The sequence below is a fragment of the Heloderma suspectum genome, chromosome 3 (assembly GCF_057233095.1).
Source record: "Heloderma suspectum isolate Gila_16-S chromosome 3, 16-S_ref, whole genome shotgun sequence".
In the NCBI taxonomy this organism is placed as follows: domain Eukaryota; kingdom Metazoa; phylum Chordata; class Lepidosauria; order Squamata; family Helodermatidae; genus Heloderma; species Heloderma suspectum.
In genome coordinates, this window is record NC_139460.1 from 4,757,017 (window position 1) to 4,784,966 (window position 27,950).

General features: G+C 46.3%; 1 protein-coding gene across 3 annotated transcripts in view; it reads left to right on the top strand.

Annotated features, from left to right (window-relative positions):
- Positions 1-27,950, top strand: part of SLCO2B1 (solute carrier organic anion transporter family member 2B1) — a 90,878-nt gene that overhangs the window by 12,229 nt on the left and 50,699 nt on the right. The window contains exons 1-4 of one of the 3 annotated variants that reach the window (XM_084841581.1): positions 278-435; positions 11,850-11,941; positions 25,115-25,252; positions 25,358-25,520. In XM_084841581.1, the coding sequence (XP_084697707.1) occupies positions 11,873-11,941; positions 25,115-25,252; positions 25,358-25,520 (370 nt within the window). In that variant the 5' untranslated portion in view covers positions 278-435; positions 11,850-11,872. Of the gene's footprint in view, positions 1-277; positions 436-11,849; positions 11,942-25,114; positions 25,253-25,357; positions 25,521-27,439; positions 27,693-27,950 lie in introns of those variants that run through there. The other 2 variants (XM_084841580.1, XM_084841582.1) reach the window with 2 other exon arrangements.

The window sequence follows — 27,950 nt, forward strand, 5'->3', positions numbered from 1 at the left end:
AGAGAGAGGACCAACTGGACTTCCCAAAGTTAGGAAAGTCCAAAGCTTCAGATAGCTGTACTCGTCCATATCAACAAACCAGTTCTAGCAGTTTTCATCTGCACCAAGAGCAGCTCTTTTGTAAAACAAATGGGTCTTAATTGCCTATTCAAGACCAAGCCAGCCCAAAATACCTCGTATTACAACAGGGATAGGTCATGGCAATACGCTGCTGTTGGGAAAATCCATCCCCTCCCCGCTGCCGCCGCGCCCCCCCCCCCCAGCTCTCTGCTAATATAAAAGGGCCGGTGCTGTGTCCCTGCAAGCCTTGTTTCCACTACGCTAGTGGCTGTGACCAAAAAGGCCCCTCTCACATCCCAGCCAGCTGTTCTTCCAGTGGCAGCAGGATGCAGAACATGGCCTCTGATGAAGAATACAAGGGGTGGACAGGTTCATGTGAGAGGAGGCAATGCTTAAAAAACTTGGCCCCAAATTGTCAGGGCTTTATAGATAAATAACCAGCGTTTTAAATTGTGCCCAGAAACCAACTTCTACCTACCCTCCCCCATTAAGTCTGCACAGTTATCACGGAGATGCTGCAGGAGTGGGCCTAGTGTGAAATAGTACTTGGAGGGAAGCTACCATTGTTCCTTCTCAAAAATGATCTTTGCAAGATCTAAGATTAATGTTCAGTTCTGGGGGAGAAGCCAAAGATTACAGCTGAGATAAATTTGCTGTGCTGTGTAAAGTGTTCTCCATCTGAGCATTACAAAGTGATTTATGTACAAACACTAGGTAATTAAGCTTCACTGTGAACATTTTCACCCCTTTTAATTAGCTACATGTGAGTAATTTGTTGATGTTTGCGCAGTCAATTTAATTACATTAATGAGTCAGAGTTTGCTGGGAGTTTTGGCAATGCAGGGCAATCCCTGGGAAACTCTTTCCCAGAGAAGGTTCAGTTTGACACTAAGCTGCTTCACATGATCCCAGCAAGGGAAATAAACCACTGTGGCTTCTTTTCCCCACGTGCCGGCTGGATATCCCTAATTATCCTTACTGGCACAGCTTGCCGTGTTGTCCAAACCCGGGCTGCATGGCTTGTTTGGGGGGGGGGCAGCAACCCTACCACCACCACCCAGCAACAGCCCATGGGTTATTTGGGGGTTGCAGCCCCCTCAAAGGAGTCATGCTGCCCAACTGCAGATGACACAGTAAGCTGCGCTAGCAAGGGCAATTAGGGAAATCTGGCTGGCAGGCACAGCAGGGTTATCAAGTCAGTGTGGCTTGTTAACCCCGCTGTGATCATGTGAACGGGTCGATGTGTGGTACCTTGCATGGGTGTAAACTTTTGGAGCGAATCTCTGCGATCTTCAGGGCAATTAATTAAAACAAAAAGAATTCCGAAGGTTTAAAATCCAGTTGATCTGCAATTCAGTTCTCATGAGCAGGCAGCCAGATGCCTCTGGAAGCACACAAGCAGGGTGGGAAGGCCATACTTGTTATAGGTATACTGCCTCTGAGCATGGAGGTTCCATAATCAACTCAAGATTAAATGTCAGGGATGATCTGGTGTCTTACTACACAGAAGGGGAGTGTCTCCAAATGCAAGGTCAATTACATGGCGGCGGGGCGGGGGGACAACCCATCTCTTCATTGAGAACCACTCTGTTTCTTTTCTACTCAGGATATTATCATTTCCTGTGTTTACCTCTTCTACTGGCCAGAATTTCACATCCATGGGTTCTTGTTCTATAAAATGACTGACTAATGGGGAGCCAATTCTTTTATTTTATTCCCCAGTTCTCTTCTTAAGAGCTTGAGATATCTTGCCCACACATATTTTTTTTACATGGGCACTGAATTACATATACCACATTTCTGGTACTACATGTGGTGAACTGCCTCAAGAAATACCATTTTTCATTCAAAGAATCCTCAAATCCAGCCATTTTGAAAGTATATTTACAGAATACACAATGTCCACAGGGATTGTGGTCTGTTGGCACTGTTGCTCCTGGTAACACATTTATATGAGTTTGTTTGTTTCCATTAAACTGACTCCTGAGTAAGAAATCCTTTATGTTCAGAGTTCTTTTAAAGGAAATCAGTGGCTTATCCTGACACCCTGGAACACCTTGTAAAATATGTCACTACTTTTTAATGTTTCCTTTAAGCTGTTAGTTACATGGTTATATGTTAGGCTACAGGTCAAATGGCTAGAAGGTATTTTTTTCTTGTATTCCTAAAAGATAACGGTGCTGCTGCTGCGGTTTTTATCATTCACCACTCTCATTGGGTAACCCTTGTCTAATAGTTGTTTTTCAGTAAATGGGATTCATGTAAAAAGCCTCCATCATTAAGGACATAATTATGCTTGGCAAGTATGTAAGCATTCTTCAGTGTTGAACATAAATCCCGCATGCACATGACCTCAGTTATTGCAGGTATTGCATATGGGGAGGATGATGAGAGACACTGCTCTTTTTTTTGGTGAAACACCCACATTTTTGTGAAACACCCAAAGAGCTTCAGCTATTGGACACTACATAAATTTTAAAAAGAAAAAGAAATAAATGAAAGAATGAATGAAAGAAAGAAAGAAAGAAAGAAGAGAGGGAGGGCAGGATCCTCCCCTCCCCCTATCGTTTCTGATCACATGTGATTGTTTCTCAGGAGCAACAGTATTAATTAATTAATTAATTAATTCTTATGAGAATGCTCCAAAAGGGTTGGATGCAGACTACGTTAGTTGCAACGTTGGTCCCATTGAAATCTATGTGAAAAGTTAATCCTGATTTAATTCTAATTGTTTTCAATGAGAACCAGGTGCAACAAACGTAGCCTTGATCCAACCCAAAGTACACGTGTGTGTGTGTGTGTGTTTCTTTTTGCAACTGACTCTTGAATATATCCCTTCTTGGCATTGCAGCTTCCGAACTGTCTTCAAGGGTAACCCGATGTAGAGTGCATTAGTCTAAACGAGAGAAGACCAGGGCATGTCTCTGCCCCCATTTGTAATCTGCAAATGGTGCCTCTGGGGAGAGAATGTTGGCTTGCCCAAAGCCACCCACGGAACTCATTACCCCATTTCTATCCCTACCCATTTATAGATTGCCTGAAATGTTCTAAAACCCTCACATTTCTTCTGGGAAATGCTTGGGCTCTGGCAAACCTCCATCTGAAGGGCTGTGGTGCATCAGACAAGAATTTAACATTATGTCCATGGGTGATACTATCAAAAGGTCATTCTCATTCACTGGGAAGAAATGCAGTCTCCTGTGTTTTTTGTAGAAAAGTAGAAAAGCTTCATGAGCAGCAAGCATCTAGTTTTTGTGGAACTGAACCGCTGATCAATTGTCCATACATCCCACTGTCTGCAGAGCATCTTCATTTCTAGTTTGAAGGGTCAGCAAAGCTCACTGTGCAAAGCCAAGCATACAAAAGGTTCATGATTCAGTTGTAGAAGGCTAGCTTTGCATTCAGAAGGACCCAGGTCCAATCTCTGGCATCTCCAATGAATAGAGAGAACTCAGTCTTGGACCCAGGACTGAGACTCTGGAGAACCACTGCCAATTAGAGGTGACATTACTGGGCAAGAGTTCCAATGTGGTACAGTGGTTAGGGTTTTGGACTAGGACTGGGAAGACTCAGGTTCAAATTCCAACTCAGTCATGACCCAGCCATGACTATGGTGACCTTGGGACAGATACTCTCTCCTCCTATAATTCATAGAGTCATAGAATAGTAGGGTTGGAAGGGGCCTACAAGTCCTTCGAGTCCAACCCCCTGCTCAGTGCAGGAATCCAAGTCAGAGCATCCCTGACAGATGGCTGTCCAGCCTCATCTTGAACGCCTCCAGTGTGAAAGAGCCCACCACCTCCCTAGGGAATTGGTTCCATTGTCATATTGCTCTAACAGTCAGGAAGTTTTCCTGCTGTTCAGCCAGAATCTGGCTTCCTGTAACTTGAGCCTATTATTCTGTGTCCTGCACTCTGGGATGATCGAGAAGCGATCCTGGCCTTCCTTTCTGTGATGTCTGTATTACTTTGCATCTCTATTGTTGTGTTAAATCATGCCTCTGGTATTGTGTAAAATTGCTTCTTTAATGCTATGTAAAGTTGCTTCTCCAATCTGGCGAGGTATCAGAAGCCTGTCATTGCAAGCAAGGAGAAAGTGCTCAGAGAAGGAGAAAGCAGGGTGGGGCAGAAGCAATAACTCCTGCAGTCTGGGATGATCAAGAAGAGATCCCGGCCTTCCTCTCTGGGACAACCTTTCAAGTAGTTGAAGAGCGCTATCATATCTCCCCTCAGTCTTCTCTTCTCAAGGCTAAACATGCCCAGTACTTTCAGTCTCTCTTCATAGGGTGTTGTTTCCAGTCCCCTGATCATCTTTGTCGCCCTCCTCTGAACCTTCTCCAGCTTGTCTGGTCAGTCTAGTGGCTCTGGAACCGCTGGAGCATTCTAAGGCCTCCTGTGAGATTTCGGACCCATGGCCGCTCACTTGTGGGGTGCCACAGGGTTCCATCCTCTCCCCAATGCTATTTAACATCTATGTGAAGCCGCTGGGGCTATCGTCAGGATGTTTGGGGTGCGGTGTCACCAATATGCGGATGACACGCAGCTCTACCTCTCGTTCAAATCTTCACCAAGGTTGGCCGTAGAATCCCTGTCCAAATGTCTGGAGAAGGTAAGTGGCAGGATAAGGAGGAATAAGCTGAAGCTGAACCCGGACAAGACCGAGGTACTTTTGGTGGGAGACAAGAGGAGGTTGAGGGATGTCGACCTGGTGTTGAATGGGGTACAGCTACCCTTGAAAGACCAGGTCCGCAGCCTGGGGGTCATTTTGGACTCCCAGCTGTCCATGGAGGCTCAGGTGTCAGCTGTGAGCCAGACAGCGCTGTACCAACTCCATCTGATACGGCGGCTGCACCCCTTCCTTCCCGACGATCTGCTCCCATCGGTAGTACATGCCCTGGTCTCCTCTCGTTTAGACTACTGTAATGCGCTCTCCCCTTCATGGATCACTGCCTTGTTGTGGCGAAGGGGCTTGCATAACTCAGTGAAGCCATAAGCTATGCCGTGCAGGGCCACCCAAGATGGACCGGTCATGGCAGAGAGTTCTGATTAAATGTGGTCCACTGGAAAAGGAAATGGCAACCCGCTCCAGTATTGAGGGAAAAACCCATGAAACGTATCACAAGGCTAAAAGATATGATGCTGGAAGATGAGCCCCTCAGGTCAGAAGGTGTCCAATTCGCTGGATCATGAAGAAAGCAAGAGAATTCCAGAAAAACATCTATTTCTGCTTCATTGACTATGCTAAAGCCATTGATTGTGTGGATCACAACAAACTGTGGCAAATTCTGAAAGAGATAGGAGTACCAGAACACCTTACCATCTCCTGAGAAACCTGCATGAGGGTCAAGAAGCAACAGTAAGAACCAGACATGGAACAACCGAGTGGTTCAAAACTGGGAAAGGAGTACGACAAGGCTGCATATTGTCACCCTGCTTATTTAACTTATATGCAGAGTACATCATGAGAAACGCCGGGTTGGATGAATCACAGGTCGGAATTAAGATTGCCAGGAGAATTATCAACAACCTCAGATATGCAGATGATACCACCCTAATGGCAGAAAGCGAAGAGGAACTATAGAGCCTCTTGTTGAGGGTGAAAGTGGAGAGTGCAAAAGCTGGTTTGAAACTGAACATTAAAAGAACTAAGATCATGGCATCTGGCCCCATCACTTCCTGGCATATGGAAGGGGAAGAAATGGAAGCAGTGACAGATTTTACTTTCTGGGGCTCCAAGATCACCGCAGACGGTGACTGTAGCCATGAAATTCAAAGACGCTTGCTCCTTGGGAGGAAAGCTGTGGCAAACCTAGACAGCATAGTAAGAAGCAGAGACATCACCTTGCCGACAAAGGTCCGTGTAATCAAAGCTATGGTTTTCCCAGTAGTAATGTATGGCTGTGAGAGCTGGACTATAAGGAAGGCTGAGCGCTGAAGAATTGATGCTTTTGAACTGTGGTGCTGGAGAAGACTCTTACAAGTCCCCTGGACTGCAAGGAGGTCAGATCAGTCCATCCTAAAGGAAATCAACCCTGAATGCTCATTGGAAGGACAGATACTGAAGCTGAAGCTCCAATATTTTGGCCACCTAATGCGAAGAGAAAACTCCCTGGAAAAGACCCTGATGCTGGGAAAGATTGAAGGCAAAAGGAGAAGGGGACAGCAGAGGATGAGATGGCTAGATAGCATCACCGATGCAATGAATATGAACTTGAGCACACTCTGGGAGAGAGCGGAGGACAGGAAGGCCTGGCGTGCTATGGTCCATGGGGTCACGAAGAGTCGGACACGACTTAACGACTGAACAACAACAATGCGCTCTACATGGGGTTACCCTTGAACACGATTCGGAAGCTGCAGCTATTACAGAAATCAGCAGCTCGCCTGATTAAAGGCAGCTGCCGGTGAGATCACATCACTCCTGTGCTGAAGGAGTTGCACTGGTTACCAGTTGTTTTCCAGGCCAAATTCAAGGTGTTGGTTTTGATCTTTAAAACCCTATATGGTTCCGACCCAGCCTATCTTAAGGAGTGCCTCCAGCAACACCAAGATAGGCCGCTTAACAAGATCAGCCTTGGATGGACTTCTCTCTGTCCCATCAGCCAGGTCAACTAGATTGGTGGGGACGAGGGAGAGGGCCTTCTCTGTGGTGGCCTCCACTCTGTGGAGCTCCCTCCCTAGGGAACTCTGCCATGCCCCCTCTTTAATGAGCTTCCGCCGCGCATTAAAAATGTGGTTGTTCAGGCAGACATTTGGGGTGGGTTAGGGTATTTTTAGAAATATTATGTTTTTACTGTAGAATTGTATTGTTTTAAACTGTTCTATTATACACTCTGTACATCGCCCAGCCCCTTCATGGATCACTGCCTTGTTGTGGCGAAGGGGCTTGCGTAACTCAGTGAAGCCATAAGCTGTGCCGTATAGGGCCACCCAAGACGGACAGGTCATGGCGGAGACTTCTGACAAAATGTGGTCCACTGGAGAAGAAAATGGCAACCCACTCCAGTATTCTTACCAAGAAAACCCCATGGAACATATCACAAGGCTAAAAGAGATGACACCGGAAAATGAGCCCCTCAGGTCGGAAGGTGTCCAATATACTATTGGGGAAGAGCAGAGGGTATTTCCAAGTAGCGCTAGAAAGAGTGAAGCGGCTGGGCCAAAGCCGAAAGGACACTCAGCTGTGGATGTGTCTGGTGGTGAAAAGAAAATCCGATGCTGTAAAGAACAATATTGTTTAGGAACCTGGAATGTAAGGTCAATGAATCAAGGTAAGCTGGAGGTGGTCAAACATGAGATGGCAAGATTGAACATCGACATCTTGGGAATCAGCGAACTAAAATGGACAAGCATGGGCGAATTTAATTCAGGTGACCATTATATCTACTACTGTGGGCAAGAATCCCTTAGAAGAAATGGAGTAGCACTCATAGACAATAAAAGGGTGGGGAAAGCAGTGCTGGGGTACAATCTCAAAAACGATAGAATGATCTCAGTACGAATCCAAGGAAAACTATTCAACATCACAGTAATTCAAGTCTATGCCCCAACCACTGAGGCCAAAGAAGCTGAGGTTGATCGGTTCTATGAAGACCTACAACACCTTCTAGAACTAACACCAAAAAAAGATGTCCTTTTCAGCATAGGGGATTGGAATGCTAAAGTAGGAAGTCAAGAAATCACCGGGATAACAGGCAAGCATGGCCTTGGTGTACAAAATGAAGCAGGACAAAGGCTAATAGAGTTTTGCCAAGAGAACACGCTGATCATAGCAAACACGCTTTTCCAACAGCACAAGAGTTGACTCTACACATGGACATCACCAGATGGTCAGTATCGAAATCAGATTGATTATGTACTTTGCAGCCAAAGATGGAGAAGCTCTGTACAGTCAGTAAAAACAAGACCTGGAGCTGACTGTGGCTCAGATCATTAGCTGCTTCTTGCAAAATTTTGGCTTAAATTGAAGAACGTAGGGAAAACCACTAAACCATTCAGGTATGACCCAAATCATATCCCTGATGAATATACAGTGGAGGTGAGGAATAGACTTAAGGGATTAGACCTGATAGACAGAGTGCCTGAGGAACTATGGACGGAGGTCCGTAACATTGTTCAGGAGGCAGCAACTCAATCCCTCACCAAGAAAAAGAAATGCAAGAAAGCCAAGTGGCTGTCCGATGAGGCTTTACAAGTAGCTGAGGAAAGAAGGGAAGCGAAAAGCAAGGGAGAAAGGGGAAGAGATATCCAACTGAATGCAGATTTCCAGAAAATAGCAAGGAGAGACAAGAAGGCCTTCTTAAATGAACAATGCAAAGAAATCGAGGAAAACAACAGAATGGGAAAGACTAGAGATCTCTTCAAGAAAATCGGAGATCTCAAGGGAGTGTTTTGTGCAAAGACGGGCATGATAAAGGACAAAGAAGGCAGGGACCTAACAGAAGCAGATGAGATTAAGAAAACGTGGAAAGAATACACAGAAGAACTATACAGGAAAGATCTGAATGTCCCTGATAGCTATGATACTGCAGTCACTAAACTTGAGCCGGCCATCCTAGAGTGAAGTCAAGTGGGCCTTAGGAAGCATTAGTAACAACAAGGCTAGCGGAGATGACAGTCTTCCAGCTGAGCTATTTAAAATCCTAAAAGATGATGCTGTTAAAGTGCTGCACTCAATATGCCAACAAATTTGGAACACTCAACAGTGGCCACAAGACTGGAAAAGGTCACTTTACATTCCAATTCCAAAGAAGGGCAATGCCAAAGCGTGTTCAAACTACCGTAAAATTGCGCTCATTTCACATGCCAGCAAGGTTATGCTCAAAATCCTACAAGCTAGGCTTCAGCAGTATGTGAACCGAGAACTACCGGAAGTATAAGCTGGGTTTCGAAGAGGCAGAGGAACTAGAGATCAAATTGCCAACATTCGCTGGGTCATGGAGAAAGCAAGAGAATTCCAGAAAAATGTCTATTTCTGCTTCATTGACTACGCTAAAGCCTTTGATTGTGTGGATCACAACAAACTGTGGCAAATTCTTAGAGAGATGGTAGTATCAGACCACTTTACCCGTTGGATGAATCACAGGTCGGAATTAAGATTGCAGGGAGAATTTTACGCAGACGATACCATCCTAATGCCAGAAAGTCAAGAGGATCTAAACAGCCTCTTGTTGAGGGTGAAAGTGGAGAGTGCAAAAGCTGGTTTGAAACTCAACATTAAAAAAACTAAGATCATGGCATCTGGCTCCATCACTTCCTGGCATATAGAAGGGGAAGAAATGGAAGCAGTGACAGATTTTATTTTCTTGTGCTCCAAGATCACCACAGATAGTGAGTGTACCCATGAAATTAAAAGACACTTGCTCCTTGGGAGGAAAGCTATGGCAAACCAAGACAGCATAGTAAGAAGCAGAGTCATCACCTTGCCGACAAAGGTCCGTGTAATCAAAGCTATGGTTTTCCCAGTAGTAATGTATGGCTGTGAGAGCTGGACTATAAGGAAGGCTGTGTGCCGAAGAATTGATGCTTTCGAACTGTGGTGTTGTAGAAGACTCTTACGTAGGGATGTACAAAAGTTCCACCACGGATCTCGGGGAGGCTGAATGCCAGCGCATTCGGCCCCCCGAAATCGTTGGCGGAACAGCCCGCCACCCCCCCCCGCCACCACCGGGACGAGACTTACCTTGGGCGGATCTTCCTGGCTACTGCGGCTCCAGTGGCGGTTCGGCAGCGGCGGCTGCAGCGGCCGGTCTTCCGACCGGCTGCCGCCGCCGCCATTTCCAGGTTAAAAAAAACAAAAAAACGTGATAGGCTACGTAAAGATTTACGTAGCCTATCACAGCTAGATTTTAAAAAAACTCTGTGATAGGCTACGTAAATCTTTATGTAGCCTATCACGGCTGATTTAAAAAAACAAAACAAAAATGCGCATACGCAAATGGCGGCGGCCATGGCCGCCGCCATTTGCATACGCGCATTATTTTTTTTTAAGTCAGCCGTGATAGGCTACATAAAGATTTACGTAGCCTATCATGGCGTTTTTTTAAAATCTAGCTGTGATAGGCTACGTAAATCTTTACGTAGCCTATCACTTTTTTAGTTTTTTGGTTTTTTTTAACCTGGAAATGGCGGCGGCGGCAGGGACGCTGCCATTTGCGTCCCTGCTAGCCAGCGGCCGGATGTCCGGCTGCTGGCGGAGCCGGCCGGCGGCTCCGCAGAATCGCTGCAGAGCACAGCCGGCCGGCCAGGATTCCAGGGGGGAGGATGGAACGCCTCCCCCCCACCATCAACATAATCCTCAGAAAGATAAGTCACTTTCGTACATCCCTACTCTTACGAGTCCCCTGGACTGCAAGGAGGTCAAATCAGTCCATGCTAAAGGAAATCAACCCTGAGTGCTCATTGGAAGGACAGAGACTGAAGCTGAAGCTCAAATATTTTGGCCACCTAATGCGAAGAGAAAACTCACTGGAAAAGACCCTGATGCTGGGAAAGATTGAAGGCAAAAGGAGAAGAGGACGGCAGAGGATGAGATGGCTAGATAGCATCACCGATGCAATAAATATGAACCTGAGCACACTCCGGGAGAGAGCGGAGGACAGGAAGGCCTGGCATGCTATGGTCCATGGGGTCACGAAGAGTCGGACACGACTTCACGACTGAACAACACCAACAACAACAACAACATCACCCAGAGTGGCTGGGTGACCAGCCAGGTGGGCGATTAATAAATTTAATAAATAAATAAAAATTGTCTGCATCTTTCTTAAAGTGCGGTGCCCAGAACTGGACACAGTACTCTAGATGAGGCCTAACCAGTGCTGAGTAGAGGGGAACTAGTACTTCCCGGGATTTGGAAGCTATGCTTCTATTAATGCAGCCCAAAAACCCATTAGTATTAGATGGGATCATATTGATGTAGCACAAGGTGTAGATCTGGCCTAGGTCTGAGAGAACCACAGCTCATTATGCAGGAGTGAAAACTATTTTCGAGTGTCAGCTGATACTGTACAGCTTTTGCTCTTGGACATATGCCTTTTGTTCATTTTTTTTTCTCCTTGAGAGCTGTAGAAACATAATGGTTTAATCCAGTTCTGCTTGTCTTGACAAGATCAAGCTTGACAACAGAAATGTGGCCCAAATTGTATTAGCCTCTCAATTTCCCCATTCTCAGGGGGAAATAGAATTACACAGGAGGGAATGAACTATAATATGTCAAGAAATCCCCCATCCTCCATTTACATTAGTAGTTGGGATGATGTCTTTATTGAAATAGAAACGGGTGCCTTTTGGATTTTTATTAAAAAGCCTTTGTCTTCTCCCAGGATCTCCCCAGGTGGTTTCTGGATTGCTTCGTGGCCAACTGCATGTCAATTCATGTATGTGTAACAAATGCCCAATGCCATTTTTCTTAAAATAAAAGCAGCATCAGGACTAGGTGATTTTGAGTGGAGGATTGGAGGGAGGGGTGTGTTTAACTATTTCTCTGACAACTGTCTTTTTTTAACTCCAAATTGTTCATCTTTAGCTGTTCCCCCTTCCTGATGGAGTTCCAGAGGCATGGGCTTGTTTTGCTTTATGTGGCCAGTGGATTTCTTGTTGGGGGACAGGGCTATTTAACATAGCCCATAAATGCGATTATGAATAGCCTTACTCTTGGTGAATAGTATATTTACTATAACCATCCATCAGCCTTGGTGTTGTTCACACTTTCCCATTGAATGGTGTCATGTTGTGCTAAACCAAGTGGAAAACCTCAGCACATTTAACAGTACGATTTCTGTTTTGCAGAGACACAAAGCATATGTGAAAAAATGGCAGATGAAAGGAACAGAGGTCTGTTCGAAAGAATATCCTGCACAAACCCATTTTATACTATCAAAGTAAGTATCTTGAACACTTCCTAAATCAATCTCCCAGCCCCTCTCCCAATGAGAGTTCCTAGGAAGAAAAGAAATTTGGCTTTGGACAGGTAGCTGCTTACTATGTCTCCTGTTTTTGTATAAATAAAGCAGGCTGCTTTGGCGGGACGTTCAAGGAGACCATATCAGGCCAAATTTAGAGAAAAAAATGCCAAAATGGTATGAGAACTCAGTTGTAAAGGGCACTCTCTTCATGCCTCTTAAAGTTCATATTTTCAGGTTCAGTGTTTCACCTTCTTCTTCTGGTGTTAAAATGCTCCAGGCTGAATATGCTGGGGCTGCTGTTCATAGAGGATTGGTTTGTGATACTGAGATTGTTCAAGGAGTGCTTTAGGAAGTTTTTTTTTTTAATTGTGGTGATCCCAAAATGGATTTAACTGCTTCAGATCCATTGCTTGGGGAGGATGGGAGGCGTGGATTCTAAGAGATCATTTCCTTGTAAAGAATGATAGAGAAAGGCATTGTCCTTGAGCATATGCAGACAGAGGCTGCTTCCAGACAAGGCTTTTATCACATTATTGCCCTGCCGCATTCACAGAATTTTATGGGGGGGTCCACATTATGTTGTCGTCCACTTGTAGCTCTCCTGTGTTTTCCCACCACTTCCATCTTTTTTCTTAACATAAACTACCTATTAAAGAGAAAAAGGTGGAATAGCTGCACAGATGGAACAGCTGCACAATGTCTTCTAATTGGTAGATTGGTAGCACTAGGCGCCCTTCATTTAGAAGTACTCAGAGTGCACTTCTGTCACCACTGAGCCACAGCAGCTGGCCCTGTCTGCCTTGGCCTGACTTCACTCACACCATGCGGAAGTCTTTTGAGCCTCTCTCCTACTGTTTTTGTGCATGTGTGGAAGCCAGAAAGACACTTTTAAATACACCTCTATCGGGTTTCTTAATTGATTGACAGCTGAGCTTACAATTGCATTTCACAACCTTCTTTCATTGTTTGTGTAACCTGTGACAGATGCAGTCCATGTGAAGCACGTTTTCACCTGTCACTCACTGGTTTTTCCATACAGTTAAACACATGTGGGATTGGTCTCCTCACATTTTAACTAGAATTGATCTCAACATTATTCAGCAAAGTTTTGCAAAAGAGTTCATGGGATTGGAGCCCCAAAGGGACCCCTAAAATTTTGGGGTGCAGGCATAACAGGAGTGCCAGCAATGGCTTCCTTTCCCTTTGATTTCAAAATATAAATAGGATGTTTTTACAAGCATTGGCCACATTGCTTCCTCCTGGGGCCTGTCATGACATAGCATTGTTACAATAGTGCATGGGTGGGGTGAGGAATCGTGGGTGCCAGAAGGTCAGTACCAATAGCAGCATTACTGCTGTTTGTGGTGACTGCAAAACCACCTCTTTACATTTTCAAATTAAAACATGAAAGAAAACTAAGAAGGCACTGCTGCTGCTCCTGGTAAGCCCCCGCCCCCCCCGCCAGACAGTATTTATGCCACCACCCTAAGGACATCAGTGAAATGGCCTCCAATTCTGTTGCAGAATTTTACCCTTCTGCTGGGCTCGGCCAGAGAACAGACACCGACTTTTGTTCAATATTTATTACCAGAACACCAAGGTGTGGTGCAGTCAAGAGTTGCCAACATGGCCTCTTGGGACTGAACCCAGAACAAAAGCAGACTTCAGTATTTATACAAACAAGTAAACAAGCGGAAAAAAACTTCCTTACAGGCAGTTTTTCCAGTTTCCAGAGACAAGGGCTCTGATAAGCATTGTGACTCATGTGCAGTAAGTTAATCAGCCACCATCCTCTATCCTGCATGACTCTTGGCATCTCAGGAACACATTCCCATGCTAACAATGCAAGTGGTATTTTTCCACTTCAGTCCCTCCTTTTGGCCAAGGCCTACTCTTTCAGGAAGGCCTCTGGCCAACCATTAGGCTTTATTACCATAAGTCTCAAAACTTCGTCTTTTCTTTTCCACTCACTTTCCATTTCTTTCATCACCAACAGCTTCATTTTGGTGGCAGGCATAGTTTGAAAGGACTTGCTAGTCCTTATTTACAGGCACAGATCAACAGTGTACATCATCACCATGGCGATCACTCGTGACCGAGTAAGATTGTCTTCCAAAGATAGAGTCTATATAGATAACTCTTTAAAAACTCTTTAAACTCTTTTAAAGAGCTATCTATATAGCTGAGTTTAATAACTCTTTAAAACAGTGTACAACAACATATACAATTATGAGAATAACAATACCAACAATAAGACACTTCGACAGGGACTTAACCCATTCTGAAACATTAGATGTGGTCTTTATACAGGGTGTAACTCTTATTACCCTATCATGGAATAACTACTGGGTTGGGAGGTGCATATATATCCACCATTTAGACAATTTAACATTCCTTGCTGCTAAGTTTTCCAGAGTTATAACATGATCCTTATCCCAACCTCCTAGTGTTCCTTTATTACTGAAAGTCCAAAATCATTAAGACATCTTCCGGTCTCATGATCACTTATTCACCAGCTGGCACTAGGCTCATTGCTGGACTTTGCCAACTCTGCCAGCAGGGCAGAACCTTACTGGTTTCTTAGGAGTGGAGTGGCAGGGCATTATTATGGCCCTCAGAGGTCACCAAAGAACTACAAAGTAGATTTTTCAAACAAGGAGAAGTCGAAACAGGAAAAGTCCAAACAGGAAAAGTCCAAACAGGAACCAGGCGGGGCAGCTGCTCCAACCTTCCCAATACAGGTCAGGAAGTGGTCCATCAATAATTCTCCTTTGAGAATTCTCCTTTCTCCTTGACCTGAGGTTGTACTTCCGGGAGCCTGATAAGTCTTGGGTACAGCAGTCCACTTCTGAAGTCGTCTGCTTCTGTGGAGGTTTCCCTGGATCATCCTGGGGATTGCCGTCTCTGTCCCTTGTTGTTGTCTCTTGACTGGAGTTGATAGATCTCAGCAGTGGAAAGCGTGGACCCACCTGGAGAGACCTTGGCACTTGACAGCAGTGTTGGTGACTAGGATCACTTGGCACAGGCCTTTCCACCAGGGTTGTAAAGTGTTCATCCTCTGGAAAACTTTTACATATACAACTCATCACCTGGGCTGATACAGTGGCCTGAATCAGGTGGAGCCAGCAAGGCTTCTTTGACCTGCGAATGAAAGGCCTTAACACATTTCATCAGTCCTTTGTAATATTCTAATGCAGTTTTGTCAGTAAAAAAAGTTCTTTAGCACATGGAGAGACTCATTGGCCTTACCATGAGGATTTCATGTAAGCCTCATTGGCCTTACCATGAGGATTTCATGTAGGCTTAGTCCATTAACCCTGTTGTTGCTCATGAGAGCTCGTGGCAGTGCATCTGACCATTTGAGCTCTAGCTCGTCACACAACTTTAACAGTTCATTCTTTAAGATTCCATTCTGTCTCTCTACCTGCTGACTGCGGATGATAAGGGCAGTGCAGACTCTGTTTGATTCTTAGGTCTTTACACAGTTCTTGCATGACTTGGCCTGTAAATTGACCCACTTGGAAAACATGTCAACTGTCACAAGCCCATATTGGTAATTACAGCATTTTGGCATCTGGATAAAATCAATCTGAATATTTACAAACGGCCCCCACAGGGGAGGATGGGGATTCTGCTCGTGTACCGTCCACCCCGCTGCACGACTGACTCCCTGGCCGAGGTGCTGGAGGTGGTCTCTGATGTGCGTGTACAGTCCCCTAACTTATTGGTGTTGGGGGACTTCAACGTACATTCGGAGGTCATCCTCACAGGAGCACCTCGGGACTTCATGGAGACCATGGCCTCCTGGGAGCTGCACCATATTCTAACTGGGCCCACCCATGTAGCCGGTCATGCACTAGACCTTGTGTTTGTTTCTGGAGAAGCGGGGAGTGATCTGGAAGTTGGGGGTATATCCACCACCCCCTTGTCATGGTCAGATCACTATCTGGTGATGTTGGACTTCTCGGTTCCACAACCCCTCCACAGGGGTGGAGGACCCATTAAAATGGTTGGCCGCAGGCGTCCTATGGATCCAAATGGATTCCTGAACGCGCTTGGGGATTCTCTGGGGCATGCCAACGGCCACTCGGTTGAGACCCTGGTGGGTGGCTGGAATGCCGCAATCACTGGGGCATTAGATCAGGTGGCTCCGAAATGCCCTCTCCCCCTGAACAGGGCTCGGACTGCACCATGGTTCAATCCATGGTTACGAGCTCTGAAACAGGAGGTGAGACGGCTAGAGCGCCGGTGGCGGAAGTCTCGCTCCAAAGACGATCAGACACGGGCTAGAGCTGTATCTTCAGCCTATCACGTGGCGGTGAAGGCAGCAAAAAAGTAATATTATGCTGCCTCCATTGCGTCTGCAGAGTGCTGTCCCAGGAGGCTGTTCCAAGTGGTCCGGAGCCTGGTCAGTCCTGTGGCTCCGGAACCACTGGAGCATTCTAAGGCCTCCTGTGAGGCCTTGGCAAGGCACTTTGCAGATAAAATTGATCAGATTAGGTGTGTTACTCTGCACACTGTGGATAAAATTGATCAGATTAGGTGTGTTACTCTGCACACTGTGGATACAGTTAGTGATCAAGAGGCGGCCTGTGGCAAACCGGTTTTGTGGGATCGGTTCCAGCTTCTTCCTCCTGATGAAGTGGACAAGGTGCTTTCATCTGTAAGGCCGACCACCTCATTACTTGATCCTTGCCCATCGTGGCTCATTATGGGCTGCAGAGAGAGACTGGGTGAGGGGATCAGGGTGGTGGTGAACACCTCCCTTGAGGAGGGAGTGATGCCATCAGCCCTCAAGGAGGCAGTGATAAGACCGCTCTTAAAGAAGCCCTCCTTGGATCCTCAAGTTCTGAACAACTTTCGCCCAGTCTCAAATCTGCCATTTTTGGGCAAGGTGATTGAGCGGGTGGTGGCGGTGCAGTTGAAGGCACACTTGGAAGAAACTGATTATCTAGACCCATTTCAGTCGGGCTTCAGGCTTGGGCATGGGACAGAAACGGCCTTGGTCGCCTTGGTAGATGATATGAGGAGGGCTCTGGATAGGAGTGAATGCTCCTTCCTTGTTCTCCTCAACCTCTCGGCGGCTTTTGATACCGTTGACCATGGTATCCTCCTGGACCGCCTGGAGGGGTTGGGCATTGGAGACACCGTATTGCGGTGGTTCCGGTCCTTCCTCTCCGGCAGGTACCAGAGGGTAGCACTGGGAGAGGAGGTTTCGGACCCGTGGCCACTCACTTGTGGGGTGCCACAGGGTTCCATCCTCTCCCCGATGCTATTTAACATCTATGTGAAGCCGCTGGGGGCTATCATCAGGAGGTTTGGGGTGCAGTGTCATCAATATGTGGATGACACGCAGCTCTACCTCTCATTCAAATCTTCACCAAGGTTGGCCATAGAATCCCTGTCCAAATGTCTGGAGATGGTGAGTGGCTGGATGGGGAGGAATAAGCTAAAGCTGAACCCCGACAAGACCGAGGTATCAACTCCATCTGATACGGCGGCTGCGCCCCTTCCTTCCCGACCATCTGCTCCCATTGGTAGTACATGCCCTGGTCTCCTCTTGTTTAGACTACTGTAATGCGCTCTACGTGGGGTAACCCTTGAAGACGGTTCGGAAGCTGCAGCTGGTACAGAATGCGGCGGCTTGCCTGATTAAAGGCAGCCGCCAGCGAGATCACATCACTCCAGTGCTGAAGGAGTTGCACTGGTTACCAGTTGTTTTCCAGGCCACATTCAAGGTGTTGGTTTTGACCTTTAAAACCCTATATGGTTCCGGCCCAGCTTATCTTAAGGAGCGCCTCCAGCAGCACCAGACAGGCCGCTTAACAAGTTCAGCCTCGAATGGCCTTCTCTCTGTCCCATCAGCCAGGACAGCTAGACTGGTGGGGACGAGGGAGAGGGCCTTTTCTGTAGTGGCCCCCACTCTGTGGAACTCCCTCCCTAGGGAACTCCGTCATGCCCCCTCTTTAATGAGCTTCCGTCGTGCATTAAAAACGTGGCTGTTCAGGCAGGCATTTGGGGTGGGTTAGGGTATTTTAGAAAATGTTTTTATTGTAGAATTTTATTGTTTTATTGTATGTTGTACATCGCCCAGAGTGGCTGGGTGACCAGCCAGATGGGCGATTAATAAATTAAATAATAAATAATAAAATACTTGCTCAACCCACACAGGTGTTTCCCACATCGTGATCTAGGCCGATTGAGCAAGATAGGCAATATTGCTGGGCTACTGCACCAAATCCAGGAGCATACCAGTCTTTCTGAATTGTGCCTGTCTTTTGTGTGAAAGAACATGCTGCTCGCTTCCCCCTTTCCCAAGATCTTTCTCCTTTGGCAGCAAAATACATTTCTCATAGTACAGAAAGAAGCATCCCTTATCCATTAAAAGTTACACAGTGTGAAGAGTAATTACTGTGCATTGTTTTAGCTTCTGTTGGTAGCAAAAAGTAGGGCCTTCACTGTATGTGAATACAGCTATGAGAATGAACTTTAAAATCATGAAAATTGCCAACTTTCTAGCAAATCAGTGTACTTGTGCTATTAAACACGGCATTAAATACGGCATATGATTCTCGGAAAATTCGCACTTGACTGCCTGCCATTCTTCCGAAACCAAATCCAATACACTCCTCCCTTTGAATTTTCACAGATTATATATGCAGTATTTCATTTAACAATTAAAACAAATCATATATCATTAAGCTTGCTAGACTACATACAAAGCAAATAGTCAAAGCAAGAAAATAACAATAACCAATACAATGGGATAAAGCTTAATACATAGGATTTCAAATCCACTGTTACCTCAGTGTACAAATATATCCCGCCAGTGACTTTCAATTAGGGATGGACGAAAGTCACTTACCTTTTCGCAGCTTTGATTCGCGGTGGGGGGGAGGCGCTCCGTCCCTCCCCCCGGAATCCTCCCTGGGCCGGCTCTGCTCTGCGGTGGCTCCGCAGAGCCACCGGCCAGGGCCGTCTGCAGCCGGAATTCTGGCCATGGCCGGCTGCTTCAGCCACCATTTGCGTCCTGCCTGGCTGCCGTGATAGGCTACGTAAGTATTTACGTAGCCTATCATGGCAAAGTCAGCTACGCAAATGGCGTAGTGGCCGCCATTTGCGTGGCTGTCTTTACCATGACAGGCTATGTAAATACTTATGTAGCCTATCACGGAAAGAGAAGCGGCGCAAACGGCGTAGTGGCTGCCGTTTGCGCCCCTGCTCTTTGCCGTAATAGGCTATGTAAGTATTTACGTATTACTTACATAGCCTATCATGGCAGCCTGGCAGGACGCAAATGGTGGCTGCTACGGTGGCCGCCATTTGTGGCCGCAGCAGCCAGCTGAGAGACCAGCTGCCGCCGCCAGAGCCACCAATGCCGGAACATCCGCCCCAGGTAAGCTTCGTCCCGGGGAGGATTCCGCGGGGGGCTGGGGGGTGGGAGGCCGTTCCGCCATGGGTTTCAGGGGGCCGAATGCCAGTGCATTCGGCCTCACTGAAATCCGTGGCGGAATTCTCTGCCATCCCTACTTTCAATAAAAGTTTACACTTGCTTAGACCACTTTAAAAACCCATTCCCACCTTGACAGCATCATTCTAGCACGTGGAGTATCCTTCAACAAACATTCAGTTTAGCTTGCATTCCCTTCTTTGTGAGGTAACACTTACTGGTACACACAGAAGGATGAGCCTAAGCTACAATAGATGTTTAAACACATTTGTTGTTGTTGTTTTTCAGTCGTTCAGTCGTGTCCAACTCTTCGTGACCCCATGGACCATAGCACGCCAGGCCTTCCTGTCCTGCGCACTCTCCCGGAGTGTGCTCAGGTTCATATTCATTGCATCGGTGATGCTATCTAGCCATCTCATCCTCTGCTGTCCCCTTCTCCTTTTGCCTTCAGTCTTTCCCAGCATCAGGGTCTTTTCCAGGGAGTTTTCTCTTCGCATTAGCTGGCCAAAATATTTGAGCTTCAGCTTCATTATCTGTCCTTCCAATGAGCACTCAGGGTTGATTTCCTTTAGGATTGACTGATTTGACCTTCTTGCAGTCCAGGGGACTCGTAAGAGTCTTCTCCAGCACCACAGTTCGAAAGCATCAATTCTTCGGCGCTCAGCCTTCCTTATAGTCCAGCTCTCACAGCCATACATTACTACTGGGAAAACCATAGCTTTGATTAGATGGACCTTTGTCGGCAAGGTGATGTCTCTGCTTCTTACTATGCTGTCTAGGTTTGCCATAGCTTTCCTCCCAAGGAGCAAGCGTCTTTTAATTTCATGGCTACAGTCACCGTCTGCAGTGATCTTGGAGCCCAAGAAAGTAAAATCTGTCACTGCTTCCAATTCTTCCCCTTCTATATTAAACACATTAGCCAATACATAACAATACAGATGGTCCCTAGCCAACACTCACTGTCCATTGCCAGTCACACATAGTTATTGCATCTTGATCTTTAGATGGGAGAAGCTGCTGCTGTTGTAGCTTTTGGGTAGCATATAGGGCAATCTGTCTAGCTGACCCAAAGGACAGTCATTTGATGACTAAGAGGAGGAACAAGCTCACACCCGCATGTGGCAGGAACCATAGGCACAAATACAGATATAAAAACACTTCTCTAAAGCTAAGCAAAAACAAAGTTACCACGTACATTAAACACATTATTCACATTTTTGCAACTTGCTTGATCTAAATCATTGTGGCATCTTCACTCCTTAGGGGAGTGACTTAATTGATTCTACTTTTCTTATCTGCCACTACAAGGTGGGGAAGAAGACCATGGGTGCTACCAGGCAGCCATCCGAGGAGCGCCACAAATGGTCAGTGTACTGAGGATAACCAGCCAGTCTCCACTTTTCTTTTTCACCATTTGGGCCTGCTCAAAATCAGTTGTGCAACATCTTCAAAAGTTGCCATGGGAGACTGGTTTATTGCTGAAAGGAATAAGGCAATAGCCCTAGAGAGGGCAAAAAGTTCTGACACTTGAGCAGAAGTACAGTTAGGCAAAAGATTTTGTTCTGTTACAGTATGGGAAGTATAGACAGCATACGTATCTCTTCAGCATTTCTTTGACAAAACCCATCTACAACATACACACAATCTACATTAGTCAGTGGCTCATCTGACAAGTCTGGATGTGACTTTGCAAGGTGCTGAACCATTTCCAAACAATAATAAGGGATAGCTTCAGAAGGATCAGGCAGCAAAGAAGCAGGACTTAGAGTGGAACAACATTGCACTGTAATATGACTGCTAGAGAGAAGCCAAAAAAAAAAAAAAATCATACCTGGAGAGGAATAATTGAGATAGGTACTGAGTCCTTGTCTGTAGTAAAAGAGCTGCCACTGAGTGAGGTACACAAAGAGGTAAAGGACAACTTAACACAATATTTTCAGAGGCTTGAACAAGGTGGGCAGCTGCTGCAACACTTGCAGACAAGGAGAAAATCTTGTGGCTACAGAATCAAGGAAATTACTGTAATACTAGAAGTTCTGAGTAGGGATGTCAGAGAATTCCACCACGGAACTTGGTGAGGCCAAATGCCAGTGCATTCAGCCCCCCGAACTCCGTGGCGGAACGGCCTGCCACCCCCCGCCCCCCGCGGATCCCCCCCGGGATGAGACTTACCTGGGGCGGATGTTCCGGGCGGCGGTAGCTCCAGCGGCGGCTGCGGCAGCGCCTGGTCTTCCGACCGGCTGCCGCCGCCACCATTTGCAGTCTGGTTCCCCCCCTCCATTCGTGATAGGCTACGTAAAGACTTACATAGCCTATCACATCTGGCTTTAAAAAAAACAAAAACAAAATGTGTACACAAATGGCGGCGGCTACGGCCGCTGCCATTTGCATTCCTTATTTTTGGCCGTCTTAGTCTACGTAAATATTTACGTAGACTAAGACGGCGAAAATAAGGGGAACGCCAATAGCGTAGCAGACGCTATTTGCGTCCCCCCTTATTTTCGCCGTCTTAGTCTACGTAAATATTTATGTAGACTAAGACGGCCAAAAATAAGGAACAAAAATGGCGGCAGCCGTAGCCGCCATTTGCGTACGTGTTGTGTTTTTTTTAAAGCCAGACGTGATAGGCTATGTAAGTCTTTACGTAGCCTATCACAGCTGATTACAGGGATGCAAACGGCGGCGGCTACAGCTGCCACCATTTGCGTCCCTGCTAGCCAGCGGCCGGATGTCCGGCTACTGGCGGAGCAGGCCAGCGGCTCTGCAGAATCCCTGCGGAGCGGAGCCGGCCAGCCAGGATTCTGGGAGGAGTGATGGTGCTCCAGGGATGGAGCACCTCCCCCCCCCCCAGCGGAACCTGGCGGAGCCAGGTAAGGGGGGTTTCGTACATCCCTAGTTCTGAGGAGGAGCAGGAGGAGGAAGTGACTGGGATGTGTTGTCAGGAGCACCCTAGCTGCCTCTTAAAGTCCCCCTCCAGTTACCAAAACAAGCTACAGACAAAAGGGATTCTCTACAAGCTTTATTCCTTTACTACCTAATGACTCTTTCAGATGCTAATTGCCAGCGACTAAGCAAGGAACTGCAATGGGTATCTCAACAGAGTAACCTAAGCTCCATGTACGCAGTTGGTCCCCGTTTAGAGAAGGGCGGGAAAAGCTCTGAAACTTAGGGCCTAGGAGGGGAGGCTCTCACCCATACCCGTGGGGCATCGGGACACAGCCATTCCCATAGCACCAAGCAGGCTAAGAACCTCCTCTCGGCGCCCTCCACCTCACGCCTCTCTCTGCGTCGGCGCCTAGCGTCTAGCAACAACTGCTCTCCCGCTCTCAACTGCTCTCCATTTACGGCTGCATTTAGGCTAATCCACCAGCTTTGCAGCTGCAAATGGCACCCAATGCGCCATTTGCATCCAGATACTTAACACAGCGATACGGCACGGAATGGTAGCCGACCGTATCACCAGCATTGCGGAGCCAGCAGCTGGCTCTGCAGGATCGCCACAGGGAGGGAGCCAACCTGGATGGATTCCGAGGGGAGCCAGAGGTGAGTGCTCCGTTCCACCATGGACCCCAATGGGGCCAGATTCTTGAAATCCGGCCTCACTGGGGTCCCTGGCGGAATTCTCAGACATCCCTAGCAGAAACGAGACCCCATTTTAACCAGCCCCCAGCACAGGATCTCTATAAGGAAGCTGTGAAGTAGTTACTTCCTAAAGCAATTAATCGGATCCTCGAGATCATGCTTAATCGCACTTAAGAAATTGGGCTTTAAAATGTGCCATGCCAGTTGAGAGGGTTCTCTGTAATTTCTGTGGTCATTCGGAGGGCAAGCCTCATTCAGCACAATGGAAGGAAACACCCCTTGACCGGGGTCACGGTGAAAGGCACACCCCTGGAGAGGGCTCGCATACCTGGGGTCAATGTGGGGGTTGGGGCATACAACAGCTATACCAGGGAGAAGCCAACTTAAGGAAAAGAATCGGACTTTAAGCAGTCTCAGGAAATCCAGTTTTTCCCTGATAAGCTCCAGGGTGGCTGCTGGATGGCCACGATGTCATCTATCCCTACTGACCTCAACATGCAGCCGGCTCAGAGTGAATCGCTGGTGGAAACACCCCCCTGGTGGTTGGGGGAATGGAACCCTCCACGCAAGGTCCTTGTCTAGTGGCAGTGGCATGTGCTTTATTTCAGTATTTAGTAACCCAGCCGTTTCCAGGGCATCTAGACTGGTGATTAGCAACAATTAAAAACCCATGAAAGTAAATGATATGAAATTGATGTGTATCTGATAATTTATTTTTATTTTATTTTTATTTAAAATTATTTTTAAGCTGTCTTTAGGGGTGGAAGCCACCCAAGGCAGCATACATAATAAAAGAAAACAATACAGCAGTAAAACAGTAAAACAATAAATGCCTTAAATCAATGTCATTTTCTAATCTTAAGAGATAGGTCTTAAAATCAGTGTCAGTGAAAAGTAATGTCTGAAGGGGATCTGTGACCAAAATGTCCCTTTCCTTTCTTTCTCCCTTCCTTCTTAATAAGCATCCACACACAGCTAGGAAATTATGCTATGTGTATGTTATCCTCTATAGAGCTAACATGGGGTGGTTTAGATTGGGAAAATGGTGCAAGGGGCAGGGGTTAACCCCCCATTTCCCTTACCAATGTGTAAAAAATAAAATACAAACAATATGAAAGTGCTAATCATGGATCTCCAACCTCATGTCTAGTTTGGCCCCAGATTGAGCCAAAAATGTGTGCGTGTGTGTGTGCGTTGCATGACATCTTACAAAATATATCAGCCACCCCCAACTCTTTGCTGGGTTGCCTTTTTTGTTTTTTTAGGAGACACTCTGATGCATGTGGTAGATGGCCCAATCTGTATAATTTTCACCAAAGGGGTAGGCATCCTGAAAGCATGCTGCCCTTTCTGTGATTGCAGGAGGATCTTCTGGTGGTGAAGATGATTGGAAGCAAGACCCCCCCCCCCCCGTCTGAGACTCTAGTAAGGTGCTGCCAGCCAGAGGAGAAAATACACTAGACTCGCCTGGCTAGTGATCTGGTCTAGTATAAGGCAGCTTCATATGCTGAATGGGTCTGGTCAAGCATCCCTGAAAGAACTGCTATTGCTTTTACCTGATTGGCTCTGGCAAGGCTGGGATTATGTTGATACTGAGTGACTTGAACATCTAGCAGTTAGTTCTTCACTTAAATGTTCTGGCCGGCCAGCCTCATGGCTTGACTCCTAATATAGTCATGGTGTACTCATGTATGCCCAGAGGCAACACAAAGCATGGGGCTGAGGGCACATGATGCAGCAACCAAGCAGGTCAGGGTCTGGTGGTCAATGCCTGGATGGGAGAGTTCTTACAAGCTTGCCACCTTGAGCTCCATGATGGGAAGCAAAGTGGGATAGAAATACCATAAATATTTACATTTAGTGATTTTATTTATAACTCTGCATCTACCCTGATATGAATCAGGTTATTCACCAGGTACAGCCAAGAAAAGTGCCAAGGGTATTGATGAGGAGTGGGAGGGAGACAGGGGCTGGGCAGGTGGGATGGAAAGCACCAGTTATGTCCCAGGTAGACTATCTACTGAGGAGCAAGGATGTAGATGTTCTCCAAGGAGCTCCAGGATAGCCTTAATTATCACAGGTGCCATTTTGATTGTTCATTACTTTTATCTCTGCAGTTCTTCGTTGTATGTCAAGGGTTTCTGCAGCTCGCTCAGCTGCTGACATCTGGCTATATGCGAAGCACCATTTCAACCATTGAGAAGCGTTTTGGACTGTCAAGCCAGACATCCGGATTGGTGGCCTCCTTCAATGAGGTACCATCTTTGCTGCTTGCATCTTTGTTCTCCTTCTGTCTTTCATAAGGATGCAGCTTCTCCAGCATTTTAAGAGGTCTCTCACACTCTCATCTCACTATCCAGGTGGGAAACACGTTGCTGATCATCTTTGTGAGTTATTTTGGCAGCAGAGTCCACAGGCCCCGTTTCATCGGCTGTGGTGCCATCCTTGTCTCCCTCGCTGGATTTGTCATTTCTCTTCCTCACTTTATAATGGGACCCTATGAATATGATCGCTCTGTTTCTGGTAAGGACTTTCTATATATCATCTTCATGGGCCTTTTTAATAAAGGAGTTCTTAATTTCAGATTTGGGACTGAACAAAAAGATACTGCTTTTCTCTCCTGTTTATTGAAAATTAAGGTTGATTAAGCCAAGAGCCACTTTACCCTATTTCAAAGCCAGTCTGCTGGAGGAAGAATGATGCTGAGTTACAGGAGCAGGAGGAGAGATGTGCATTTATTTATTTATCTATTTATTACATATCTATACTGCCCAATAGCCAAAGCTCTCTAGGCAGTTCACAAAAATTAAAACCACAAAATACAGCATAAAATACAGTATAAAATATAAACACTTAAAACTACAGTATAAAAGTACAACCAGAATAAAACCTAGCAGCAATGCAGAGATTTAAAATACAATAGCAGATTTAAAATAACAAAGCTAAAAAACTAAATACAAAGCACAAACCACAATAAAACATAGCAGCAATGCAAAGATTTAAATACAATAACAGATTTAAAACAACGGAGCTAAAAGACCAAAATGCCTGGGGAAATAAAAAGGTCTTCCCCTGGCGCCGGAAAGAGCACAACGTAGGCATCATTTGATGATGACAGGCTAGATACAGACAACAACTTAGGCCTGCCTTCCCCAACCTGGTGCCCTCCAGATGTGTTGGACTGCAGTTCCCATAATTCCCAGCCAGCATGGCCAACCTGGAGAGTGGAGGGGGTTTAGCTCATTGCTCACGTGTATGCCTTGCATGCAGAAGGTTCCAGGTTCAGTCCTTGGCATCTTCAGCCAAGAAGAATGGCAGAGCTGGGATAGACCTCTGCTGCTGGTGAGAACGGGCAAGATTGGGCAAAATGGACCAATGGTCTGATGCAGCATAAGGCAGCTTCATATATCAGGAGAGTTGATGGTACTGTGAAAGAGGCATTCATGTGTGCCTCAGATGTGTGCCTCATTTCTTTTGTACTGCTCCTTGCATTTCTGGTCAAGTAAGTTATGCAGGATTTTGAAGCACTTAAAAGACTTGCAAAACCTGTGAAAGTGGTAGCAATGGGATGCACGTGTGCATCACGGGCAAAGGTACCTCTTGGGGAAAAACATTGTTTTCTTCTAGCCAGAGAGACATAAGCGGTTTGGTCATAGGGAGGACTGTCTTGATGCCTTGGAAGGAGGCATCTCAGGGCTAGTGCAGTTGGTATGAAGGTTGCCTTGACGGTAGACACCTAACTTTATTCACTTCGTACAAAATACACTCTATTTTCTGACTCTGTGAACCCAGGGCCTGAATTGGGAGATGTTTTCTAGAAGGAAGGAAATATTCTGTCACACTCCTCCCTATAAAAAACTTCTAGATTCACTGGCTTCCTGGAGAAGGCGCTGCCTACCGAGAGCAGAAAGCAGAACAAACTTGCAGCAGGATGTACTGCCAGCTTGTTCCAGGGAAATGTGAGGCAGCAGAAATTCAGGCCAAGCTGGGTTTCAGCTTCTGCTTTTGGAAAAGAGCAGACTCCCCTCATCTTGTCTGAAGTGAAGCGCTGCTAAGATTATTCTTTATTTAGTATTATCCATTGAAAGAAATTATGCCCTGCCCTATCAGCTTAGCTCTTGGGTCAGCTTAGATTTATTTGACAACGCCAGAACAAAGTGATGAATTGTAAACTGACATTTATATCCAGTTGGGGCCAGGCTGATCTTCCTTTGCTGGTGGCCTTGCTTGGATAGAGGTGCTGCCTGCAATTGACCCACTGGCTCTTGGTGTCTGACCTCTTGCAGAGGCCAAGATGTGCTTCCCCTCACTTCTTCCGTCCCAGGGCAGCTGGCAGCTGGAGCCAAGAAAGTGTTCTTTCTGCCAAGGAGGGAGGAGCACGCTCCCGGCAGCTGCGTCCTCTCTGGCTGGTGGGTGAGGCCAGGCTAGTCTTCCCCTTGCTGGGAGAGGGTGGTGGTGGTGGAAACTTCCAGTGACCCTTGGTCCCCTGGCCAATGGCAATGGCCAGAGTACAGTCAAATTTGTAAAGGAGATGAAACCATACTGAAGCTTTATCTACATGAGATGTTTTAGTTGACACAGCCCATTTATTTGTACTGTTTTTATCTGTGCCACCACCAAATGAAGTGGGGTGAGTGCCCATTAAGGAGAGGGCCTCCCCACCTGGCGCCAGCGTTGTAGTGTTTTCAGCGCCAGGTAAGACCTTTTTGTTCTCCCAGGCATTTTAGTCCTTCAGTTTTGTTGTTTTTAAATATGTTGTTGTGTTTTTACTGCAGCTAGCAATAGTTTTCTATTGTAGCTTTTAAACCTTTAAAAGTTTTATATTATGTTATGTTTTATATTATGTTAATTATGTTTTATATTATGTTAATTATGTTTTATCATGTTGATGCATTTTATGGTTTTAGCTTTTGTGAACCGCCCAGCGAGCTTTGGCTGTTCGATGATACAGAA